The 25,912-nt window shown below is 37.3% G+C and overlaps 2 protein-coding genes across 2 annotated transcripts; one reads left to right on the top strand and one right to left on the bottom strand.

The window, feature by feature from the left end:
- Window positions 1-1,184: 1,184 nt before the first annotated feature.
- LOC110892169 (ERI1 exoribonuclease 3) lies at window positions 1,185-6,493 on the top strand. Its single transcript, XM_022139457.2, has 4 exons — window positions 1,185-1,366; window positions 2,993-3,486; window positions 4,514-4,689; window positions 5,733-6,493. Exons 1-4 carry the CDS (start codon window positions 1,342-1,344, stop codon window positions 6,157-6,159), a joined length of 1,122 nt encoding a protein of 373 aa, XP_021995149.1. The 5' UTR covers window positions 1,185-1,341; the 3' UTR covers window positions 6,160-6,493.
- Window positions 6,494-7,558: 1,065 nt separating this feature from the next.
- LOC110890598 (thioredoxin-like protein CITRX2, chloroplastic) lies at window positions 7,559-10,657 on the bottom strand. The gene is made up of 4 exons (XM_022138207.2): window positions 10,345-10,657; window positions 9,810-9,932; window positions 8,793-8,873; window positions 7,559-7,888 (listed from the first exon to the last, which is right to left on the bottom strand). Exons 1-4 carry the CDS (start codon window positions 10,549-10,551, stop codon window positions 7,772-7,774), a joined length of 528 nt encoding a protein of 175 aa, XP_021993899.1. The 5' UTR covers window positions 10,552-10,657; the 3' UTR covers window positions 7,559-7,771.
- Window positions 10,658-25,912: the final 15,255 nt, after the last annotated feature.

Consider the following 25,912-nt stretch of genomic DNA (forward strand, 5'->3'; position numbering starts at 1 on the left):
TAATGGAGTCAATATGGTGTAAAGTGGGTTGTGGATCAAAATCAGCATTCTGGATTGATTTTTGGATTGGTCCTCAACCACTTTATATCAGCTTTCCACTTCTATTTGCATTAGAAAAGGATAAACTCTGTTCCATTTCTGACCGGGTATCTTGGGGGGATAACATTGTCATTCTGTCGTGGTTTTGGAATCGGCCTTCAATGTCCGCTAATGAGGAAGCTGAATTGACGGAGTTGACCCTTCTTTTGAGTGATTTTGGGGTCAGTGAAGGTCAAGACAAATGGGTTTGGAGTCATGATCAGGCTGAAACGTTCTCGGTGGCTAGTATTAAACGGGTAGCGGTGGCGGCGTCCAGGTCTGTTCCGGCTAACTTATTTCTATGGAATAATCTTGTACCAAAAAAGGTTGGTGTTGTTGCTTGGCGGGCGTTAGCGGAACGTCTTCCGACTAGACTTGCCTTGGCTTGTAGGAACATTAACATTGGTGATACTAGATGTATCTTTTGTGGTGATTACGAGGAGTCTAGTGAACACCTATTCGTTTCATGCCAGTTCACTCAATCCATCTGGATCGTTATGGCGCAGTGGTGCAAGATTCCTCCCATTTTGGCTTTCTGTCTTAAAGATTTACTGGACTTTCATCTATATATGCAAGGAAGTAATAAGAAAAAGAAGGTGCTAAATGCCATTGTTCAGGTTGTGATTTGGAGCGTTTGGAGAATGCGTAATGAGGTTATTTTCGGGCAGGCGGCTCCTAGTATTTCGAAGGTGGTTGAAGAGTCCAAGTCGATGTCATACCACTGGATAAAAAATCGCTCGAGATCCTCGCATTGGTCCTGGAATGACTGGCGTGTTTTTTCCATTAGTTTGTGATGTATTTGTATGAAATGTAAGTTTAGGTCCTTGTGTCATCTGGTTTTGTTTTGGTTTTGACCGGTTGGTCTTTTGGTGTAGTAGATTTTGTAAATTTGGTGTCTAGCTGCTGACTAGTTGAATTAATAAAATTTCTGTTGGCCGTTAAAAAAAAAATTAATTTGTTAATCCTGCATACTCTTCTAATTCATCCACTTACGCAAAATTTGTTGTTAATATTTAACTATTTAAGTAACTTAATGGAGTTGTTAAACCAATAAGATTAACATTAATGTTTAACTACATTTGTAACTTTGTTATAAATAGATGGACCAACTTTATACTTTTCCAATATCTTGTAATTCATGGAGTTATGGATCGAAACCACCACTATTTGCATGCATTCTACCGTCATCCTTCTCAAATTTCTCTGCGATTTTCATAGTCGATCTGATGTACTTTCTTGCGGATCATAACTACTCCATTGATCATGAATTCTGTACAAAACAATCAAGGTTTGATTCGTCACCTAGGGTTTTCTTTTATGTGTATTCATTCATAGATGAATTGATACTGGAACTGGCTGTATGTGTTTCCTTTGATGAAGTTCACTGCATTTGTTGGTTTCTTTGATTGTTTTACGGTAATAGTTGGCTACACAGTTCGTAACTGAATAATTTTATTAACTTTTGTTTGATTATTTTTTAATAGAATAATAATTTACATCGAGATAGTTGGTAAACGGGTTACAAGCTGCGCCGCTACCCCTTTTTGAATAGCAAAACTAAGCCTTTTAAAAACTACGTCCATAGATCTCGGGTTCATAACATTACTATGCATGACCCTTTGAACTCGACTAAGTAGGTCCACAGCCCCTGGCGCCAGAAAACCAAAAGTATCAAAAGCAAATGGGATAAACACGTGCTGGTTGTCAAGGCACGCTTTCTCATGCTTGATCACTTTACCTGAAGCAGCCTTTAAAGCAGCCTGACCCACTGTGAAAGCACTACTCCCTAAGCCCACAAGCGGGGAAACCCCTGTTAGATCCACACATGCGTGTTTTCCTCCTACCCATCCAAAGACCAGAATGTCAGTTGGTCGAAGGGTAGATCTCCCTTCCAACGGGTCTGTTAAGAAATCAACGGGTGCCTCTTTCTTAGCAGAAATGCCAGCGCACCTGAATATGTCAAAAAGGACATCCCTAACCAAATCATGTCGGTATTTGATTATTTTTCAGAATATTTAACTGAATTACAGTTATTATGGGACATGTAATGTAACTATGTATGTCTCAAATGACTGGAGATGTAAGGTTTCTTTTTCTTCAATGTTGCTTCTTTTTTTCAGATCAGGATTTGTATAAATTTATTACATAAGTCTCACAACAATGATTGTATTAGACGATTAGCGACTCTAGAGCACAACCGTCCAAGAAAACTATGAGTGCTCATTCTACCAAAATACATAACATCTTGGTCACCCATCCAGTTACCAACAATTTAGATGGTCTTGAGTACCAATAGAAATCTTTATACCATTAATGCGCTTTCTATCCTGTACAACTTCTTTTTAGAGACCTGGTCTTGTGCAAATGTGGCTGTTCCATCGTCGCCTATCGCATACAATTCTTGTGTTTCTTGCAAGCACGTCCTGGAATAAAATGATGATTACATTAGTAACATACATAACAATCATCGCTGAACATGGAGTTCGTTCCTGTCATGAATCACAAAGTTAAACTACAAGAATCATGTTAAACTTCTTACAGTTATGGAGTTTGCACGACCTAGCCTAACATATTGCTTTTGACACCAAACCATAGCCAGAACTTAGGGGGAAATGAATTCAGGTTGATATGTCCAGATAGGAGAGAAAGATTTATAAACAATTTGTCAGGATCTTTGTAATTGGAATATAATAAGCAAGCCAACATACCCATAAAATTGAGATAGGATAGGATTACTGTTGTCTCTAAATATACAATGTTTTTGCATATGCTAATTCAATACAACTCCATCTAGTTAACACAAGATTTGGACAATCCCCGGCCATAACGGCTTTTCAGCGTGCATTTCTTGTATTGATAATAAGTATCTAACTGTTGGTATTTTTTTTTTTTTTATAAAATTCTTTGATTGCAGAAACAATGCAAAAGAACTGTGACGCCCCGGCATCAAGCCTCCTGAGTCCTATGGAAGAGTTTAAGTTTATAGAACACAAAAATGATTCAAATTTTACAGAGCTAGACCAGACTGAATTTCTAGAGTCTTCAACCGAACCCAACAAAGGACCAACCTACATGGGTTCATGGTCATTGCATCCTGACATGGAAGGCCAGTTTTACCCTGTCTTGGTGAATAGCAGGGTTCAGTATGCTCCATTTACCGTGTTCCCTCAAAGTTACCCCTACGGTTATCCGCATCAAGAGTTCCATTATTTTGTGGTCATTGATTTTGAGGCTACATGTGATAAGGAAAGGAATCCTCATCCCCAGGAGATCATTGAGTTCCCTTCAGTTATAGTTAGTAGTTTGACTGGTCAACTTGAAGCTTGTTTCCAAACATATGTTCGTCCAACTTGTAATCAGCTTTTAAGTGATTTTTGCAAGGATTTGACTGGTATACAGCAAATTCAGGTATGTACAGGGTTTAGTATGCTAACATTGTTCATTTGATGAATCATCATCAAAAATCCTATTTGTAGTTCAGCATTTGAAGAAAGTTGACCCATTAGAGGTGGCAAAATGGGTAGTTGTTTAGTAGGGGTCGGGTTGACCCTTGACCCAAATTACTTTTGCTTGAAAAGTTTTAACTTTTATTAAAATACTCAAGTGTGTGAAGTATAGGTTCCAGAATTATATTAGAGTAAAATGCCATTTTCGTCCCTGTTTTGCGACTTTCGTCCAAAGGTTTGTTTTTACTCATCTGGATCCAAAAAGTTTAAAATCTTGCCATTTTCATCCGGCTTGTTAACTTCATCCATTTTTCTTCATTAACTCAGGGGTGTTTCTGTCTTTTTTATTAACTTAAAGGGCAATTTGGTCTTTTTCACTTTATGTAAAAAGACCGAATACCCCTGAAAAAGACCGAATTGCCCTTTGAGTTAGTAAAAAGGTGTAAATACCCTTGACTTAACGAAGAAAAATGGATGGAGTTAACGAGCCGGATGAAAATGGCAAGATTCTAAACCTTTTGGATCCAAATGCGGAAAAACAAATCTTTGGACGAAAGTCGCAAAACTGGCCAAACCTCAGGGACAAAAATGACATTTTACTCATTATATTATTTTAACGGTAATTTAGTTTTTTTTCAATAAAATGATTTGGACAAAATGGGTGTGTTGGGTATTGGGTCAAAATCAGTAATTTTTAGTATGGGTTAAAACGGGTCGATTTTTAAGCTATACTTTTATTAATACCTATTTGACTCATTAGAGATAAATCATGACCCAAATCAACCCTTTCATAATCAAACATGTGTTTTTTTAGTTAAATGATTGGAGAAAGGAAAGAGCAAAATTTTAATTTAATTTAACAATAAGAAATAAAGAAGAAGATAAAGAATTGCCATGCATGTTGTTGCTTGCTTTGTATGTCATGCATTTATTAATTATTACATAGAAGCAGGATGGAGGGTTAAAATTGTAGATGTTGTTAATTCGAGGTGGACGGAGGAGTTACTCTTAGCGAAGCTCTTTTACGACATGACAAATGGCTGGAGAGGAAGGGGATAAAGAACGCCAACTTTGCTGTCGTTACATGGTCAAACTGGGACTGTAGAGTCATGCTGGAATCCGAATGCAGATTCAAGAAAATCCGTAAGCCTCCTTATTTTAACCGGTAAGTTTTGCACTTGCCATCATTTATTTATAAAAATATATATAACTAATAACTGCACATAAGGCATGTCTTGTATAATCATTGGGAGCAATGCCTTGTATAATCATTGGGAGCAATGCCTTGTATAACCATTTGGAGCACCTAAAAGCTTCGACGAAAATGTACAAGTGGCAATTTTAATCCATTAACTTACGAATGGATCAATTTGGGTTGTGTTAATCTAAAATGGGTCAAATTAGAAGAAGTTTACCAAAAAGGGTAACGGGTCAAATGGGTGAAAGTTGTTTAAAGTATATTTCAAGGTACATGATTGTTATAAAAGATTTAGATAACTAGTGCATCCGTTGTGTGTTAAAAAACAGACAAATAAATATTTGCAGATTAACTCAATCTGACTCGGCCCGTACTAAAAAACAACCCATTTCAATGAAACCTGTTTTGATCCATTACCCAACCTGCCACTTTTAGAAAAAGGCTTGAACTAGGGCTGCATACGAACTGAACATTCAGCGAACAGCTTGTGAACCGTTCAGCGGGAAGGTCGTTTGTGTTCGTTTGTTTAATAAATGAACGAACACGAACAAGAAAATCCGTTCGTTTAGTAAATGAAAAAACATGTACAGGGGTCGCATTCGTTCATTTATGTTCGTCACGTTCGGTAACGTGTTCGTTTATGTTCAATAGTCCATTAGTATTTTTAATTTTTATATTTATATTTGTATACTTCAAAATTTTGACAAATAATATATTTACTAAGTTTCAGTGTCTTGTATATTATGCTCATGAACGCTTGTTTGTGTTCGTTTGTTGTCATTTGTGTTCATGAACATTAGTTTTTGTTCATTTACATTCGTTACCTAACATAAACAAACGAACACGAACACGAACAGAAATCTTGTTCGGCAAGTGTTCATGAACACATATATTTCCTTAACAAACGAACACGAACAAGGTGTTGTTTGTGTTCGTTCGGTTCATTTGCTTGAACCAATCATTTTTTTATGCTTACTTCTGACACAAACTTGTTTGTGGGTTTGAAACAGATGGATCAACTTAAAAGTTCCATTCTGTGAGGCTTATGGTGGTGCAAAATGCAATTTGAAAGAGGCAGTCCAGATGGCGGGGCTATCATGGCAGGGTCGAGCTCACTGCGGTTTAGACGACGCCAAGAACACTGCCCGCCTACTTGCTCTGATGATGCACAAGGGCTCCAAGTTCTCAATCACCAATTCCTTGATGTGTCAGCAGCCCATTGACCACCATGCTTTCACTTGGAAACCGCCACTCATACACATCCCTTTTCCGCTATACCATCACCACCTGCTGTTTCATCCTTGCTGTTACTGCGGGGTGAAAAGCAGTAAAGGGATGGTTCAGAAACCGGGTCCCACACAAGGCAGCTGCTTCTTTGGGTGCGGAAATTGGACATATGCTAGAGGTGCTCGTTGCGAGTACTTTGAATGGGCTTGAAAGCTATATTTCATTGTCTCGGTTTAAGCTGCGCGTGAGTTTTTTTGTAAAAAGAAAAGGAGAAAAAGCGGAAAAGAACCATGACAAGGGTCAGGTCGTGTCGTATGGAAGGATTATGGTTGTTTGAAAAAGATAAATATTTTATGGTTGGCTCTAAAATGATATATGGTAAGAAGGGTGCAGAAGGAGTTAGTTATCCATACTATCAAGTGGAGTGAGTGAAGATATGAGGAATTGTTGGTGTGTTGGGGTGCTTTAATTTTAATTACATGCTTATGCATGATTGGTTATCTAAAATAATCCATGAAATTGATCATCTTTTTAATGAAGTCAATTGTTATGCCTAAACTATACTATAGTTTATTTCTTATTATGGTTTGATGGTTTACAGGCTACAAGATTTGGTTTGTTGACCATAATCTTAGTAGCAACATGTTTGAACAAGTCTACAAGTCTGGGCTGCAGTTCCTGCATCTTCCACACCAATATCAAGTAGAGAGAAAAGAGAACATTTAAAGTGAGTAATTTTATGTAGTCCAAGTTGTAAGAGATGGTGGCTAGGCGCCTCGGAGATACTAGAAGGGTATCTTGAAAGGCTCGAGTATGGGCCGTTCAGAACTCTGAGAAGATCGCCTTTTGCGATAAGCAAAAAAAAAAAAAAAAAAACCTAATATTAACTTTTTGGTTACTTGTGGGTTGGACTGGCCTATAATAATACTTTTAAAACAAAAAAATTCCTTTAAAAACAATGAAGGGTAGCATAATTGGTTATTTTGAAATTATTCTTTACCTTTATTACCATCTTTTGTTATCATTGGTTCCACAATGTTTTTTTAGAAAAAAACTTATTATTATTATTCTGTATACTTTAAAAAGATGTGCTCATTCTTTTTTGAAATAAGGTATGCGCTTTTTTACGCCGAGTGCATAGGTGACAAGCGAGCCTCATGCGTCTTGCAGTAACCACCTAGGAGTAAATGCGCTAGTGTATGTTCATCCATTTATCTGGTGTTCTCAAATTTTATAGTGTCGATAGAGAAGAGACAAGTGTCGTTATTTACCTTCAGTGTCGATTCCTTACACTTACCAGATTACATAATGTAGCAAACATGGGGGAAGCTGTGTTGAGTCGGTATATGTACATATATCGCAATACGTTCTACACGCATTACCTATTATAGTATTTGTGGCATTTGCCTAATGGCATTTATGTTTAGCACTTGCAAGTTATTAAGATGTTACTAATATCGGGATTGCAATTTGCAAAGGTCCAGACTTCCCTAGGCTATCGCTTGTCTGAAGGATCCGGATTTGGATCATAAAGATACGAAAGTCGTTAGAGAGCTCATAATATTATGTTTCGGACATAATAGTCTAGATGTTTTTAAGTAGACCGATGGGTTTCTAAACCAAAGTACATTGCTCTCGATACAAATAATCCGCTCACAAAGATTGATACAGAGTCTTTAACCTAACAAAAAGTGCTATTAATCTTATCAATACACTTGACAACTTTAATGTGCTAAAAGTAACAACAAATGAACTTAATATATCTACTCTACTTTTCAACACATGCAGGAAAAAATAATCACTCATCTTCGGTTTCTTTCTTTCACATGGAGTTGTCAATAATATCGCGCATCATTTGAAGCGGAATGAGGCCTTCGGTTCTAATTGCGTCTTTGTTTGGATCGGGACTAATAAAGTACAATGTCGGTAGACCTCTTACCTGTCAGTCATGTAACAATCATATTTATTATACTACAAATGAAAAATATTTATGGTTTGTTCTTGAACAAAGGAATGCTCTCTGAAAGTGATTATTAGTGTCAATTAATCACAATCAAATAAGAGATGGATGAGAAGTCGATCACATTAGATTACAAGAAAGGAAGGGTGGCATATATGAACATTATATCGCCCGTAAATAATAAGAGTATAAGACGACTGGGAAACAGAATCTGTTTATTCAAACACTAAAAACTGCTCATATAAACTAGTTTCAAAGTGCAAATTAAAACCCATTACTTTAAACTAATAAAAAAGAGGAGTAAATTACAAAAATCGTCCTTTATGTATGTCAGCAAATTGTGTCCTTTGTCTTCAATAACTACAGAAAACGTACTCGATGTTTGCAAACCCTTGCAAGTTATGTCCTTTAGCCCTAACTCAGTTAATTTTTGTGGTTAAATCTAACCAAATGGACCCCACATGAGGGTATTTTTGTGGTTAAATCTGAACAGATGGACCTCACATGAGAGTAAAATGACCAAAATACCCTCATGTGGGGTCCATTTGGTCAGATTTAACCACAAAAAATTAACTGAGTTAGGGCTAAAGAACATAACTTGCAAGGGTCTGCAAACGTCGAGTACGTTTTCTGTAATTATTGAAGACAAAGGACACAGTTTGCAATAAGTGACATACATAAAGGACGCTTTTTGTAATTTACTCTAAAAAAGAGTTTGCTATTATATCGTTTTTTAATCAATTTCTCCTGATGAAAAATAAAAAGTAACTTACAAGTATGCCTTCACTAGATACGGTTAAGTAGACATACTTATAAGACCAATAAGCAAAAGGTGATTGAAACATAATGTAGACGACTAAACAAGAAGAGATGAGGGAGTTGCCTGCATATCACGTGCGAATTCATACTCATCATCTGTGTCCACCTTCACTATCATAGCATTACTTTCGTACTCGACTGCAAGCTGTAGAAAGGAATTAAATTCAAGGAACCTATCAGTGTTAACCATTATTGTATACGGTTCAACAAAAATAAGCCTTTTATCCCAATTCACTAATTGTAATACATATCTGCTAATTTGCTATATTAATATTATTCTGTGTATACATCATACGCGCGTATTTAAACAATGAACAACTCATGTAGCAAATTAGGTGATACTGGTTTTTGGACCTATTTACTAGCAAAATAGATGGAGTCAAAACACTTAATAACAGAACACCATAATCATCCCAATCCTGTCAAAAGGCATAATCATCATCGTCTTAAGTATTTAATACACAATAATTATTTCACATAATTCGAATATTTAAAAAAGAGTTAAATGCCATTTTAGTCCCTGTGGTTTGGTCCATTTTGCCAGTTTAGTCCAAAGGTTTCATTTTTCGCCTACGGATCCAAAAAGGTTTCACTGTTGCCATCTTAGTCCACTGGGTTAACTTCATCCATTATTTTTGTTAACGAGCATGGCAATTCGGTCATTTTATATGTAATTTTGTTTACTAGAAAGGCAATTCAGCCATATAAAATGACCGAATTGCCCTGCTCGTTAACAGAAATAATGGATGAAGTTAACCCAGTGGACTAAAATGGCAACAGTGAAACCTTTTTGGATCCGCAGGCGAAAAATGAAACCTTTGGACTAAACTGGCAATATGGACCAAACCACAGGGACTAAAATGGCATTTAACTCTTTAAACAAATAAACTTCTGCATCGAGCGTTTGATCCTATCTACCATACTTTGTACAGTTTTCAAAATAATGTGTTACAAAGAAAAAAGATTATGTTAATGACGTTATGACACATTCATGTCAACACAACCTAAACGAACCGAACATCACATATATCATACGTGTAGCTTTCATAGCTTCTTATACATAAGCAAATCATAGCCATACCATTTCAAGCTCTTGAGCCATCAATATACAAGGCCCACACCATGTTGCATAAAAATCTATAACCAACGGTACATTTCTTTCTCCTTTTATCAGTTCCTGAATCTCTTTAGCAGAATACTTTTTCTGCAACACAAATCCAAAACATAAAACCATTAAACCAAAAACATAACCTCAAAGAAATCCAAATACACAAAGACTATATAAACCTATAAACTACCAACATAGTTAAAACTTTCAAATTTGCATCAATTTCCAAATCATTTTCTCCTCTCTTTACTCTACAAAAGGGGATTTTCAAGAAACAAACAAAACACCCAGAAATTATAACTACCAATTATCAAAATTCCTAAAGAAAGTCAGAACATTGACTTCAAAAGTCAAAATTGCCACAATACCCATATGAATTAAAGCAATTAGGGTGGGAGTTTTGCCATATTGTTTACCATATCTCAAATTATACACAAAACCCATAAAAAAGACAATAACTTTATGCAAAATTAACACAAGTGTGAAGTGGGTATAGAGTAAAACATACAACAAGATAATCTTGTCGGAGAAATTTTCCTGGAGGGGGTGTAGCAAGCAGCTTTCTTGGTGAAGATTGAATGGAAGAAACAGGGGATTTTGTTGTGGTGGAGAATATGGTAACAGCATCTCTTTGTTTTAGGGGATGAGAAAGAGTTGCAGAAGATAGAAGCTTTGGTGGAGCACAGAATGAAAAGGGTGTGGGTGCGAGTAGCATTTTGGTTGATGATCCTGAAGATATGGATAAAGAGGAAGGTTTGAAGAGGGTTTTTCAATGTTTTAGATGGATAGAGGGGAGGAGAGGTTTTGAGAGAGGGTTTTGCAAACTTGCAAGTTGGAAGTAAACCGGTTCGGGTTATGTAAGTTTGTTTGTTGGTTTTTTATTGGGTTCGGGTTCAGATTCAAACCGGTTTCAAATTAATTACCTAGGAAGTAGGCTCACATTTTATGAAAATAATTATAAAAATATATAATAACGATATTCTCGTTATTTGTAGGAAATGTAATAGTGCAATGCCTATTAAGAAACTAGATTAAAATAAATATAAAAAATATATTTGTCTATGTATCGAGCTTGATTCAAAACGTGTCTTCTGTGGGTGCTTCAACCAGCATTTGTCTAGTATCTTTGACACGAGCATTCACCCCGATGAGTCTTCAACCATTAACTGCAACAATTAACACGCTGAAATATTGACAGTTTTTGGTTGAGAATCGTGTTAAAGGCGGGCCCCCTAAATAGATTTTGCGCCTCTTCTTAGACGAATGTGTTTGTTTTCGAGATACAACCGAAATAATAGTTGTATAATCAGAGATGGCTTTTATGACCGAGATTGCACAGGGTATATTGGTGTTTAGAAAAAATGGAAAAAGACGAAGTTGCAAAAAGTTTTTTTTAGGTCATGTGTAGTCATAAAGCCCCTTTGGGTGCGTTATGCGACATGTGTCGTGTCACGTCACACAGGGTTTTATGGGGCGTTATATCACTATAGCCCGTGGTCATAAAGCTCCTACCTCATCATTACTCAATTAATTAAATTTCAATTTTTTTATTAATTTCTAACTTTTTTAAATTAAAAACCATTACATTAAATAAAAAAAATTAAATAAAATAAGTTTTCATAAAGTTCTTTTACAAGTACTAAAACTGTCATATTTTTAAAGTTATAAATAAGAGAAAAACAAGTTTTAAAAACCAATTTTATATATTTGAGAAAATGCAGGGACCAAATGTGTATAAACCAAAAACTTTCAAAATCAAATACCACCTCCTGTCTTCTTCTCCGATTTTCCGACCATCTTTCCGGTCGACTTTCCGGCAAAAAACAAACCAATACCGCCTCCTCTGTCTTCTTCTCCGATTTGCAGGGACCAAATGTGTATAAACCAAAAACTTTAAACAACCTTCACGCCGCTATGCAGTTATCGCTTTCATCCAGAACCCACCCCATAGCGCCGCCTGTTATGATGTGGCGGGCGCTATGGGGCGCCATCCACCACAAAAAATCTTCCATCACGCCCCACTACGAACACTCTCAACTTTCTATAAAAAAGTTTACTAAAAAGTGTGTTATTCATATTATTTTTCAAGTATAAACCACCATGTTCATATATACACGTATTGTAAATAATCTCATTTAATCTTGCAATTAACCTTGTAATAAACTGTTTTGGCCAAATAGTTGACTAGGACAACTGTTGATTAGAACCGGCTCGTCACGACGCAAATTAGGGTGCCCTTTAGGGTTCCCACTAGTGTTTGTCTTTGAAGAAACAATTTACAAGGAATGTCCCTTCTTATATAGCACTTCAAGTTTTATCATCTCACCTACGCGGGACAAGTTCATAAACCTCAATCCATTGGTCTTTCTTTGGTTGTTCCAATCATACAACTTCAAGCATCGATATCTCATTTGTCTTAGCTCCCTTTTGGACATAGTTTGGTACGTTACGATGCTCTGACAGCATAGAACACAAACCAACACGAATAACTATTTATACAACACATATGTAATCATATTTATTGGTGTCCAAATATTTAGTGAAAACCCATTTTCACTAAAATTTACAACAATTTATTCAGTTTTTTACCGAATTCAAATGGGAGAATTAAAAACCGCTTCCAAATCTACGGGTTCAATCGGGTTGGAACCGATTCGTGTGTCAGTCATTGGAACCGGTTTCAGTTTGGGTTGAAACACATGTTCGGTTACAAATCAATTCCCATTTACGGTGTACGGTTAGGATGGCTAAGATGATCTTAAAGATCACGAATGTAGAAAGAGAGAGAATGAGAGGGGATGAATTTGTGATGAAATTGTTATTGTGTAACCCATAAACTCTCTCTAGTAATATTTATTTATACACCTAAAGGGAAACCCTAAGGTAGCGTTTGGTATGAAGGAATAGAAGGTGGAATTGAATGGATTATTCTGATGGAATAAAAAGAAACATGTTTGGTTATCATGTGGTAATGGAATGAAACATTCCAAATGAATGTAACTTCTTCCAAATATAACAATTTTCATTCCTTGGTATGTGGGTGATGGGTGTAAAATGCAACATATAAAACACATCAATTAAGGCATAAAACTAACCCTTTTTAAGTACTAATGTTGGAAAAAGAGTGTTTTTGTCTTCCTTTTGTATTTTCAGGATGAAATGAGCTCAAAATCACAAAAGAAGCAAAAAGACCACTAATTCTACCATAAATACAAGAAAAGGAACAAAAGTAGACTGCCCGGACCCTCAACGGCACCTCCCAAAGCAAAAAGGAAGAAACAGAGTCTGAACACGCCCCGTGTCCAGCGAACACGGGGGCGTGCCCAGGAAGCAGCAGAAAAGACAAACCAGTAGAAGCTTCCATTGCCCACCACGGGGCCGTGTCCAGCGAGCACGAGGGCGTGGTGAAAGTACAGCAGGCGCATTAATTGTAATTCGCAATTACAATTAATGAGGAGAGAGAGTGTCAGGCGGGCACGGGGCCGTGTCCAGCGGACACGGGGCCGTGTCCAGCCTTCTGTTCAGCCTATAAATAGAGGAGCTTGGCTTCATTCTCTCTCATCCCTTGGCACACCACCTCTCTCACACCTCATCCACCACCCACCACCACCATAACACCATCATCCACCACCATCATCCATTGTCCATCGTAGAGTGTGTGAGTCGTCTCGGGATCCAAGATTGATCGTAAGAGTTCTTGACAATCAAGGCCATGTTTGCCTAAGTCTCTTACATCACTTGGTGAAGACAAGTGTTTAGTATAATACTTTTTATTTTTAATCTTTTGCACTTTTTATTTGGTTTTGTATTAATGACTTTAATAACTAGTTACTTATGTTGAAGGTGATCTTTCCTTATCGTTTGTCCGTGGTGTCTTGGCGTTATTTTACTGTCTATATAAAATAAAAGATTTTCACCATTCATATCTCCACGGTCTATATGGAGGTATGTTGGCTACCTGGTCGGGGGTTAAGGGAACGGTTTGGTAAGGGTCTTGCCCTTGTTCAGCGTTTAGAGGTCCTGCTTGGGACCTGGGTCAAATTTAGTAGGATCTCCTTCAATACCCATAGGTATTGGATGGCGGGGATCCAAACTCTTTGACCCCCTCATAAGTTAACTACTATTAATGCTATAACCCGGCTATTTAGGACTGTATCCCTGCTGACTCAGACTACTTAGCCGAGGGTAACGTCACCGCCAGAAGCGGGGCCTACCATAATTTGCATTAATAACTTAATTCATTATCTTTCAATAATCCGACCCTTTAGGATTGTATCCTTGCTGACTCAAACTACTGGGTTGAGGGTAACGTCGCCTTCAAAAGAGGGGCCTACTACAATAACTAAGATAATCTCTTAAACAAGTGCAAAAGTGCGAAAATAATCAAAGGTTATACTAATACACGTGTCGGATCCAAGTGATTCATCTTGTCTATCTGTTTTTATTTTATTTTTATTTTCAGCATTTAGTTAGTTTTTATTTTTCTTAGTTTAAAACATTTTTCTAACTTTTTGATTTGATTAGACGTTGAGGATAAACCGGTATTAAAAGCTCTTGTGTCCTTGGACGACCTCGGTATCTTACCAACACTATACTACGTCCACGATGGGTGCACTTGCCCATATGTGTGTTTAGTGTTAGTAAATATCGTGTTTTATAAATTTAAAACTTGGCTAAAAGTGTAAAAAGGGCTTAAATATATATCTAAAAACATATATACACTAACACGCATCAAGTTTTTGGCGCCGCTGCCGGGGACACAAGGATTTTAAGAAAGCTTAAAATCAACGGCCTAATCAGTTTTTCAAAACCTTTTCAAAACGCGCGCATTTTTCTGCATTTTAGTGTAGTTTTTGCATTTACAGTAGCCTGAACACGGGGCCGTGCTCACTGAACACGCCCCCGTGCTGCATATTTTTAGAGTAGATACCCAGATACAGAGTCTGAACACGGGGCCGTGCTCGCTGAACACGCCCCCGTGCTCAACATGACCAGTAACTTTAATTAAAACGCCCAGATACAGTCCCTGAACACGGCCCCGTGAACACGGGGCCGTGTTCACCCAACACGGGGCCGTGTCCAGCTTCTGTTTCCGTCTTATTTTTGTTTTCTGGTCCCGAGACTCAGTTGTGATCTGTTGAGTGATTCCTATGGATCAATACTCAAGAGGTTACAACTACACCTATGATGAGGATGATTATAGGGGTAATTATTGCACTAATTGTCGTAGAGCACGCTCGGTTCAATATAATACTTCATATCAACCATCCAATTCATACAACCATTATGAGGAGCCCAGGTACGAGCCATCAACTTCATACACATCCTATGAAGACCAAAGGTATGAACCTCCTCCCTCATACTCATATTTTGGTGAACCAAGGTATGAGCCATCATACTCATACTTTGAAGATTCAACATATGAGCCACCACCTTCATACTCTTACTATGAGGAACCATGGCGTGAACAACCCACCTCATATGAGTACTATGAAGAACAAAGTTTCGACCCTTATCCATCATATACTTACAATGAAGAACAATGGTGTGAACCATCTACTTCATATGAGTATTATGAGGAACCAAGGATCGAACAACCGGATTCAAGCTTTGAGGATCCGAATTCTTTCAATCTCACCGAAGTGACCAATAGGATATTAGAACACATTAAAACTATCGAACGTTGTATAAAAGAATCTCGCGCAAGGGAAGAGGAATCCCGCGCAAGAGAAGAGCTAAAAGACGATAATAACGTAGAGATAGTTGAAAGTGTAAAAATGGAAGAACAAAAAAGTGAAAAACCGATACATGAGTCAAACAATGAAAATGGTGAGTCCGTTAATGTTAAAATTCAAGAAGAGTCTAATTTTGAAGAAATTAACCTCTTGTCACCTACTTTCGAAAATCATTGTTTAATAACCCCTCATGCTAAGTTTTTAAAAGAGTTAAACACTAGTGCTAAAATCAAAGACTTAGTAAGCGTTAAGTTAACTAATGATCAAACCTCGCTAATAAAAGAAGACCCTTTTGAAATTAACATTACACCGGTTCCATGTTTCTTTCAAAATTCATTTATTAGTAATATCACCATCGATAAGGATCTTTGTGTTAACATAATGCCTAACTACATTTTTGAAAAATTAAGTATTAGTGATTTTTCTCCACTTCAAATACCCATTTTTCTATCCAATCGGAAAGTAATAAAATCAATCGGTGTAGTTGAAGATGTTTTGGTTCAAACAAATCAAATGGTAATCCCAACCGACTTCGTCATCTTAGATGACGCTCCTCTAGTCTTGGGAAAACCTTTTGTAAAAACTCATGACGCTTTGAAAAACCGGAAGTTTAATAATCTACCTCTTCAATTAGGGGCATTTAAAAGGAGCATAGATCTTGAGCGCTCAATGAAATATCCTTTTGGCAATAATGACCCCCTAATTGAAGATGAGCCTGAACCACCCGATAAGGAGGGTCTAGCCAAGGACCCTTATAAACGTGGCGCACCACGGAGGCATTCCGCGGAACTATCCTTAGTTTTAGATTAGTTTAACTTTTATGCTTTCTAGTTTAGTTTTAATTTGCAGGAATAAAACACACTCGGGATGGTGAAGGATACTAAGGGAAGCTTGAACCAACACCCCATGCGCAAAAACAGAGCCTCTCGACAATTTTTCTTCATTACTGCAAGCTCAGCACGGGGCCGTGCTCACCCAACACGCCCCCGTGCCCAAAAATTTGCAGAAATGCCCAGTTCAGGTACCTGGACACGGGGCCGTGCTCACTGAACACGCCCCCGTGCCCAGCCTTCTGTTTACTTTTGGTACTGGCAGTCTGGACATGGGGCCGTGTTCAGCCAACACCACCCCGTGTTCAGCTACCCAGTACCATAAAATCTTGTTTTTAACCCACTTTTACACATTTTAATCAACCGAAAAACTTATTTTTGGAACACATTGAGGACAATGTGTAATTTAAGTGTGGGGGGATGCTAAAACCTTGAAATTTTGCAAAATCCTAAACACAAGCCTTACACAAAACTCTATTGGAACCGCTAAACACCCCAAATTTTTTCAAAAAACTTTTTCTTTTTTTTTTTTATTTACTTGTCTTAGTTTAAGTTGGGAAGAACAAGTTCTAAAAAGGTTATATTTTTATAAGTTTACAACCAATAGCGTCGTGATAAAAAAGGAACCAACATAAGAAAATTATGAAACGGCATAACAAGTCTAGTTTAAAATTCGATTATATATGCTTGGTCACATTAAAAACCCATTCCCACAAAAGTGAGTTTTGAGCCTTTATTGAGCATAAAAATACACATATTTAGATTAAATGCTCATTTTTCGTTTCTTGTGTGAATAGCCGCTCGGTCTTTACAGATCTAGAACTTGCCACGACGATACATTCCCGGTCCTTACCAACTTAAACCCAAGTAAGTAAATGATAGAGGCATTAGGACTAACTATTTTTCTTTCAAAACCATTATTTTTCATTTCTTTTACCTACCCAAAAATCCCCCTAGAAAACCCCTTTGAGCCTAAACCTTTCATTTCATTACCCCCAAAACAATTTTTTTTACCCACCAAAAACCTTTTTCATTTTTCACCTTTATTTTAGTAACAAGCTCGGTTTTTCATAAACGTACCCTTTTATGTGACGAAAAACAAAAAAAATAATAATATAAATTTTGAAGTCAAAAACAAACAAAAGCTACAAAAGCTTGTTTGGAGAAATACTTCAAAAATAATAAGTCACTAAAAACAAGGTATTTTACGAAAACCGACACTTGTTACGATTTTCGCCCTTTTTACTAACCACTAACCAACCACCCACCTTTAAACCCAAGCCTTCACCCCAAAAGTCCTCTTGATATTTACAAAGGTAAAAAGTTAAAAAGGAGGAGGATTGATTGCTTGGCAAGCCTATGGAAGACGTAAGTTCCGTGCCGCTCTCGAGTGATTCACTAAAATATACACCTTCGGCCGAGTGTTGAGTGATATCCCGTGAGGTATGTGAACTTGTATATAAATGGAATTTTAATAAGGCATGTTATGCCCAAATAAGTAGTTTATCTTGTGAAAAGTTCAAAATAAATCATAACGAATAGGATTGTAAATAACTAAAAATAAAACCTATAAAAACCTTGGATTCCCGACACTCTAGGACAAGCTAAAAAAAAACTTCTCTTCTACCTATTCCATTTGGGAGTGTAAGCCACATTTAAAGAGTTTTGCTTGAGAACAAGCAAAAGTTCAAGTGTGGGGGTATTTGATGTGTGTAAAATGCAACATATAAAACACATCAATTAAGGCAGAAAACTAACCCTTTTTAAGTACTAATGTTGGAAAAAGAGTGTTTTTGTCTTCCTTTTGTATTTTCAGGATGAAACGAGCTCAAAATCACAAAAGAAGCAAAAAGACCACTAATTCTACCATAAATACAAGAAAAGGAACAAAAGTAGACTGCCCGGACCCTCAACGGCACCTCCCAAAGCAAAAAGGAAGAAACAGAGTCTGAACACGCCCCGTGTCCAGCGAACGCGGGGGCGTGCCCAGGAAGCAGCAGAAAAGACAAACCAGTAGAAGCTTCCATTGCCCACCACGGGGCCGTGTCCAGCGAGCACGGGGGCGTGGTGAAAGTACAGCAGGCGCATTAATTGTAATTCGCAATTACAATTAATGAGGAGAGAGAGTGTCAGGCGGGCACGGGGCCGTGTCCAGCGGACACGGGGCCGTGTCCAGCCTTCTGTTCAGCCTATAAATAGAGGAGCTTGGCTTCATTCTCTCTCATCCCTTGGCACACCACCTCTCTCACACCTCATCCACCACCCACCACCACCATAACACCATCATCCACCACCATCATCCATTGTCCATCGTAGAGTGTGTGAGTCGTCTCGGGATCCAAGATTGATCGTAAGAGTTCTTGACAATCAAGGCCATGTTTGCCTAAGTCTCTTACATCACTTGGTGAAGACAAGTGTTTAGTATAATACTTTTTATTTTTAATCTTTTGCACTTTTTATTTGGTTTTGTATTAATGACTTTAATAACTAGTTACTTATGTTGAAGGTGATCTTTCCTTATCGTTTGTCCGTGGTGTCTTGGCGTTATTTTACTGTCTATATAAAATAAAAGATTTTCACCATTCATATCTCCACGGTCTATATGGAGGTATGTTGGCTACCTGGTCGGGGGTTAAGGGAACGGTTTGGTAAGGGTCTTGCCCTTGTTCAGCGTTTAGAGGTCCTGCTTGGGACCTGGGTCAAATTTAGTAGGATCTCCTTCAATACCCATAGGTATTGGATGGCGGGGATCCAAACTCTTTGACCCCCTCATAAGTTAACTACTATTAATGCTATAACCCGGCTATTTAGGACTGTATCCCTGCTGACTCAGACTACTTAGCCGAGGGTAACGTCACCGCCAGAAGCGGGGCCTACCATAATTTGCATTAATAACTTAATTCATTATCTTTCAATAATCCGACCCTTTAGGATTGTATCCTTGCTGACTCAAACTACTGGGTTGAGGGTAACGTCGCCTTCAAAAGAGGGGCCTACTACAATAACTAAGATAATCTCTTAAACAAGTGCAAAAGTGCGAAAATAATCAAAGGTTATACTAATACACGTGTCGGATCCAAGTGATTCATCTTGTCTATCTGTTTTTATTTTATTTTTATTTTCAGCATTTAGTTAGTTTTTATTTTTCTTAGTTTAAAACATTTTTCTAACTTTTTGATTTGATTAGACGTTGAGGATAAACCGGTATTAAAAGCTCTTGTGTCCTTGGACGACCTCGGTATCTTACCAACACTATACTACGTCCACGATGGGTGCACTTGCCCATATGTGTGTTTAGTGTTAGTAAATATCGTGTTTTATAAATTTAAAACTTGGCTAAAAGTGTAAAAAGGGCTTAAATATATATCTAAAAACATATATACACTAACACGCATCAAGTTTTTGGCGCCGCTGCCGGGGACACAAGGATTTTAAGAAAGCTTAAAATCAACGGCCTAATCAGTTTTTCAAAACCTTTTCAAAACGCGCGCATTTTTCTGCATTTTAGTGTAGTTTTTGCATTTACAGTAGCCTGAACACGGGGCCGTGCTCACTGAACACGCCCCCGTGCTGCATATTTTTAGAGTAGATACCCAGATACAGAGTCTGAACACGGGGCCGTGCTCGCTGAACACGCCCCCGTGCTCAACTTGACCAGTAACTTTAATTAAAACGCCCAGATACAGTCCCTGAACACGGCCCCGTGAACACGGGGCCGTGTTCACCCAACACGGGGCCGTGTCCAGCTTCTGTTTCCGTCTTATTTTTGTTTTCTGGTCCCGAGACTCAGTTGTGATCTGTTGAGTGATTCCTATGGATCAATACTCAAGAGGTTACAACTACACCTATGATGAGGATGATTATAGGGGTAATTATTGCACTAATTGTCGTAGAGCACGCTCGGTTCAATATAATACTTCATATCAACCATCCAATTCATACAACCATTATGAGGAGCCCAGGTACGAGCCATCAACTTCATACACATCCTATGAAGACCAAAGGTATGAACCTCCTCCCTCATACTCATATTTTGGTGAACCAAGGTATGAGCCATCATACTCATACTTTGAAGATTCAACATATGAGCCACCACCTTCATACTCTTACTATGAGGAACCATGGCGTGAACAACCCACCTCATATGAGTACTATGAAGAACAAAGTTTCGACCCTTATCCATCATATACTTACAATGAAGAACAATGGTGTGAACCATCTACTTCATATGAGTATTATGAGGAACCAAGGATCGAACAACCGGATTCAAGCTTTGAGGATCCGAATTCTTTCAATCTCACCGAAGTGACCAATAGGATATTAGAACACATTAAAACTATCGAACGTTGTATAAAAGAATCTCGCGCAAGGGAAGAGGAATCCCGCGCAAGAGAAGAGCTAAAAGACGATAATAACGTAGAGATAGTTGAAAGTGTAAAAATGGAAGAACAAAAAAGTGAAAAACCGATACATGAGTCAAACAATGAAAATGGTGAGTCCGTTAATGTTAAAATTCAAGAAGAGTCTAATTTTGAAGAAATTAACCTCTTGTCACCTACTTTCGAAAATCATTGTTTAATAACCCCTCATGCTAAGTTTTTAAAAGAGTTAAACACTAGTGCTAAAATCAAAGACTTAGTAAGCGTTAAGTTAACTAATGATCAAACCTCGCTAATAAAAGAAGACCCTTTTGAAATTAACATTACACCGGTTCCATGTTTCTTTCAAAATTCATTTATTAGTAATATCACCATCGATAAGGATCTTTGTGTTAACATAATGCCTAACTACATTTTTGAAAAATTAAGTATTAGTGATTTTTCTCCACTTCAAATACCCATTTTTCTATCCAATCGGAAAGTAATAAAATCAATCGGTGTAGTTGAAGATGTTTTGGTTCAAACAAATCAAATGGTAATCCCAACCGACTTCGTCATCTTAGATGACGCTCCTCTAGTCTTGGGAAAACCTTTTGTAAAAACTCATGACGCTTTGAAAAACCGGAAGTTTAATAATCTACCTCTTCAATTAGGGGCATTTAAAAGGAGCATAGATCTTGAGCGCTCAATGAAATATCCTTTTGGCAATAATGACCCCCTAATTGAAGATGAGCCTGAACCACCCGATAAGGAGGGTCTAGCCAAGGACCCTTATAAACGTGGCGCACCACGGAGGCATTCCGCGGAACTATCCTTAGTTTTAGATTAGTTTAACTTTTATGCTTTCTAGTTTAGTTTTAATTTGCAGGAATAAAACACACTCGGGATGGTGAAGGATACTAAGGGAAGCTTGAACCAACACCCCATGCGCAAAAACAGAGCCTCTCGACAATTTTTCTTCATTACTGCAAGTTCAGCACGGGGCCGTGCTCACCCAACACGCCCCCGTGCCCAAAAATTTGCAGAAATGCCCAGTTCAGGTACCTGGACACGGGGCCGTGCTCACTGAACACGCCCCCGTGCCCAGCCTTCTGTTTACTTTTGGTACTGGCAGTCTGGACATGGGGCCGTGTTCAGCCAACACCACCCCGTGTTCAGCTACCCAGTACCATAAAATCTTGTTTTTAACCCACTTTTACACATTTTAATCAACCGAAAAACTTATTTTTGGAACACATTGAGGACAATGTGTAATTTAAGTGTGGGGGGATGCTAAAACCTTGAAATTTTGCAAAATCCTAAACACAAGCCTTACACAAAACTCTATTGGAACCGCTAAACACCCCAAATTTTTTCAAAAAACTTTTTCTTTTTTTTTTTATTTACTTGTCTTAGTTTAAGTTGGGAAGAACAAGTTCTAAAAAGGTTATATTTTTATAAGTTTACAACCAATAGCGTCGTGATAAAAAAGGAACCAACATAAGAAAATTATGAAACGGCATAACAAGTCTAGTTTAAAATTCGATTATATATGCTTGGTCACATTAAAAACCCATTCCCACAAAAGTGAGTTTTGAGCCTTTATTGAGCATAAAAATACACATATTTAGATTAAATGCTCATTTTTCGTTTCTTGTGTGAATAGCCGCTCGGTCTTTACAGATCTAGAACTTGCCACGACGATACATTCCCGGTCCTTACCAACTTAAACCCAAGTAAGTAAATGATAGAGGCATTAGGACTAACTATTTTTCTTTCAAAACCATTATTTTTCATTTCTTTTACCTACCCAAAAATCCCCCTAGAAAACCCCTTTGAGCCTAAACCTTTCATTTCATTACCCCCAAAACAATTTTTTTTACCCACCAAAAACCTTTTTCATTTTTCACCTTTATTTTAGTAACAAGCTCGGTTTTTCATAAACGTACCCTTTTATGTGACGAAAAACAAAAAAAATAATAATATAAATTTTGAAGTCAAAAACAAACAAAAGCTACAAAAGCTTGTTTGGAGAAATACTTCAAAAATAATAAGTCACTAAAAACAAGGTATTTTACGAAAACCGACACTTGTTACGATTTTCGCCCTTTTTACTAACCACTAACCAACCACCCACCTTTAAACCCAAGCCTTCACCCCAAAAGTCCTCTTGATATTTACAAAGGTAAAAAGTTAAAAAGGAGGAGGATTGATTGCTTGGCAAGCCTATGGAAGACGTAAGTTCCGTGCCGCTCTCGAGTGATTCACTAAAATATACACCTTCGGCCGAGTGTTGAGTGATCTCCCGTGAGGTATGTGAACTTGTATATAAATGGAATTTTAATAAGGCATGTTATGCCCAAATAAGTAGTTTATCTTGTGAAAAGTTCAAAATAAATCATAACGAATAGGATTGTAAATAACTAAAAATAAAACCTATAAAAACCTTGGATTCCCGACACTCTAGGACAAGCTAAAAAAAAACTTCTCTTCTACCTATTCCATTTGGGAGTGTAAGCCACATTTAAAGAGTTTTGCTTGAGGACAAGCAAAAGTTCAAGTGTGGGGGTATTTGATGGGGGTATTTAATATTCATACTAATATTAATATATATCAAAAATTATTATTATTTTTTACCATTAATATATTATTATTATTATTATTGAGACAGTTATATTTTTGTCGTTTTTAATACAATTATGATTCGTTACTTTGTTTTTTTTTAGTTTATCATATTGTACAAAGTAATGATTCATTCTATTCATATATGAGTAACCAAACATCACAATGGAATGGAATGATCCATTTCATTCCGTTGTGCATTCCATTACCTCATCCATTCCATTCTCTCATCCATTTCATTACCCCATACCAAACAGACCCTAAGTTTATCTACCATTGAATAATTACCAATCATTGATGTAATGGTAATAAAGTCAATGATCATTTATTAGATAAACTAGCGGTAAGACCCGTGTGCAAACACGGGTCGTTTCTTAGAAAACAATGCATAGCCCATATTGACAGAGAGTAAAAAAATAATTAATGCAGACTTATAAAATTGATATACACTAATAGTCAATAGGTTTATTCAACAGCAATTCAATTATGTTGATAGCAAATTACTGTTTTCTATTAACTGTTAAAAACTTCTGTTGCTTTCCAACAGACTTTCCTAAAAAATGTTATCCATTATCTCCAACAGAGGTTGCCAGATGGATAGATAGTAAACATATATGCATGTTAGTCAACCTTTGTTAAAAAGGTCAGTCAACAGAAATTACAAAGGTTAGTAAACATATGTTAAGAGAATAGTGTTATTAACAAACAATTTAGTACTCTCGTTAAAAATGAGAGTTGCAAACACGAGTCGTTTCTTAGACAAACATGAATAACACATATTAATAGAATATATAGATACGTGCATAGATATTGTACCAAAACGTGTTATCTATTATAGCTAATATATCAATTACATACAATTTAACTGTTTACCCAAAAAGACAATATAAACTGTTTATAGACATACGTACTTCATAGAATTTGAATACAACTTAAAGTTCAACAAACATTAACTACAAAAACACAATCACCTGCCTCAACAACTTTCAGCAAAATTAAATCAAGTAATGCAGCGGAATTAAAATGGAAATAAACTTTGCACAAAATCAAACAGGAGAAATGGTTTCAACACACATTTTAAAATAGAACCGAATGATTGAATTTATTTCAAGATTCAAGTGTTTCTTCAATCATCCGTTTAACCCCTACTTTCACAAGGTAATCCTCTGCTTCTTTATCTGCTGCTATTATTTTATTCATCTGCTTTTGATTCCTTCTTTGGTTAAGGATGGCAGCAGGTGGAGCAGTGGATCTCCTTAAATGTTGCTTTTGTGGCTCAGCTGAAACCACTGCTTCAGGATAATCAGGCTTTTGTGGAATATTAGGATTTTTCTTCCTTAGTCCTTCCAGCCTTTTGTAAGATGCAAACACTTTATCATCTTTCCATCTTGACACTTGATTCTTTAACCCAAAAGCAGCTGAAATCAGCTCTTCTTTCATCCTCTTCAGCTGCAGAGTCCTTTCTGGTATATTTTTCTTAAACTTTTCCCAGATAGGAGGAGTCTGCTTCACCTTGTTTTTGATCATATCTTGAATTCTGGCTGCTTCACTTTCAAGCTCACTAATGGTCCATTCTTTGTACATGTACCTTTCTCCTTTATACGTTTTGTAAGCGATGATGTTATCAAGATAACCTTTTCTCAAGGTTTCATCTGCTCTTTCTGATAGTTGCTGACAAAGATTTTTTGCAAACTGCTCCAATGTTCCGACTTGAGTTAGCAGGTATTGATAGTTGTGTTGTATTTCCTTATCAGATTTACCATGTGAGTTCCTTTTAGAGATATCCTCTGCTTGTTGAGCTTTTAACCTCATATATTCTTCAATGTTGTTTGGCCTAGGATATCCTTCAAGAGATGGCAAACTCCTTTTGGCAGGGTCATCTTCAGTGTAGAAGGATTTAATCCCCTCTCTAACTGCTATAAGCTCTAAAGGGTACTGAGCAATTGCAGGAGTGATGTCAGTGTTTGGTTTTTGAACTTGAGCTGAAGAAAGAGGAACAGGGTTTGGAATAGGTACAACTGGTAGTAATTGTGTGGATGTTTGTGGTGGTGAAGTGTCATCATCTAGGACAACATTGGTTACCCTTCTCGTTTTGGGTTCAGGAGAGGTTGGTGGTGTTTTGATGGATTGAGTGGTAGTGATTTGAGTGGAAGGTTGCTAACTAACAATTGTTGGAACAACTGGTGTTTCAACCACTGTTGTCATTACAACAGATGATGTGTCATCTGAAGTCTTCTGCTTTTTAGCAGGAGATGATGATGGTGATGAAGTTGTTTTTGGTGGTGAGGTGATTTTTGGTGGTGATGATGTTTTTGGTGAGGCAGTGGTTAAAGTGGGAGCAGTAGTTGTTGGAACAACTGGTGTTTCAACCACTGTTGTCATTACAACAGATGATGTGTCATCTGAAGTCTTCTATTTTATATCAGGAGAAGATGGTGGTGATGAAGTTGTTTTTGATGGTGAAGTGATTTTTGGTGGTGATGATGTTTTTGGTGAGGCAGTGGTTGAATTGGGAGCAGTAGTTGTGGTGT

This window comes from Helianthus annuus, chromosome 11 (genome assembly GCF_002127325.2).
Source record: "Helianthus annuus cultivar XRQ/B chromosome 11, HanXRQr2.0-SUNRISE, whole genome shotgun sequence".
NCBI lineage: Eukaryota > Viridiplantae > Streptophyta > Magnoliopsida > Asterales > Asteraceae > Helianthus > Helianthus annuus.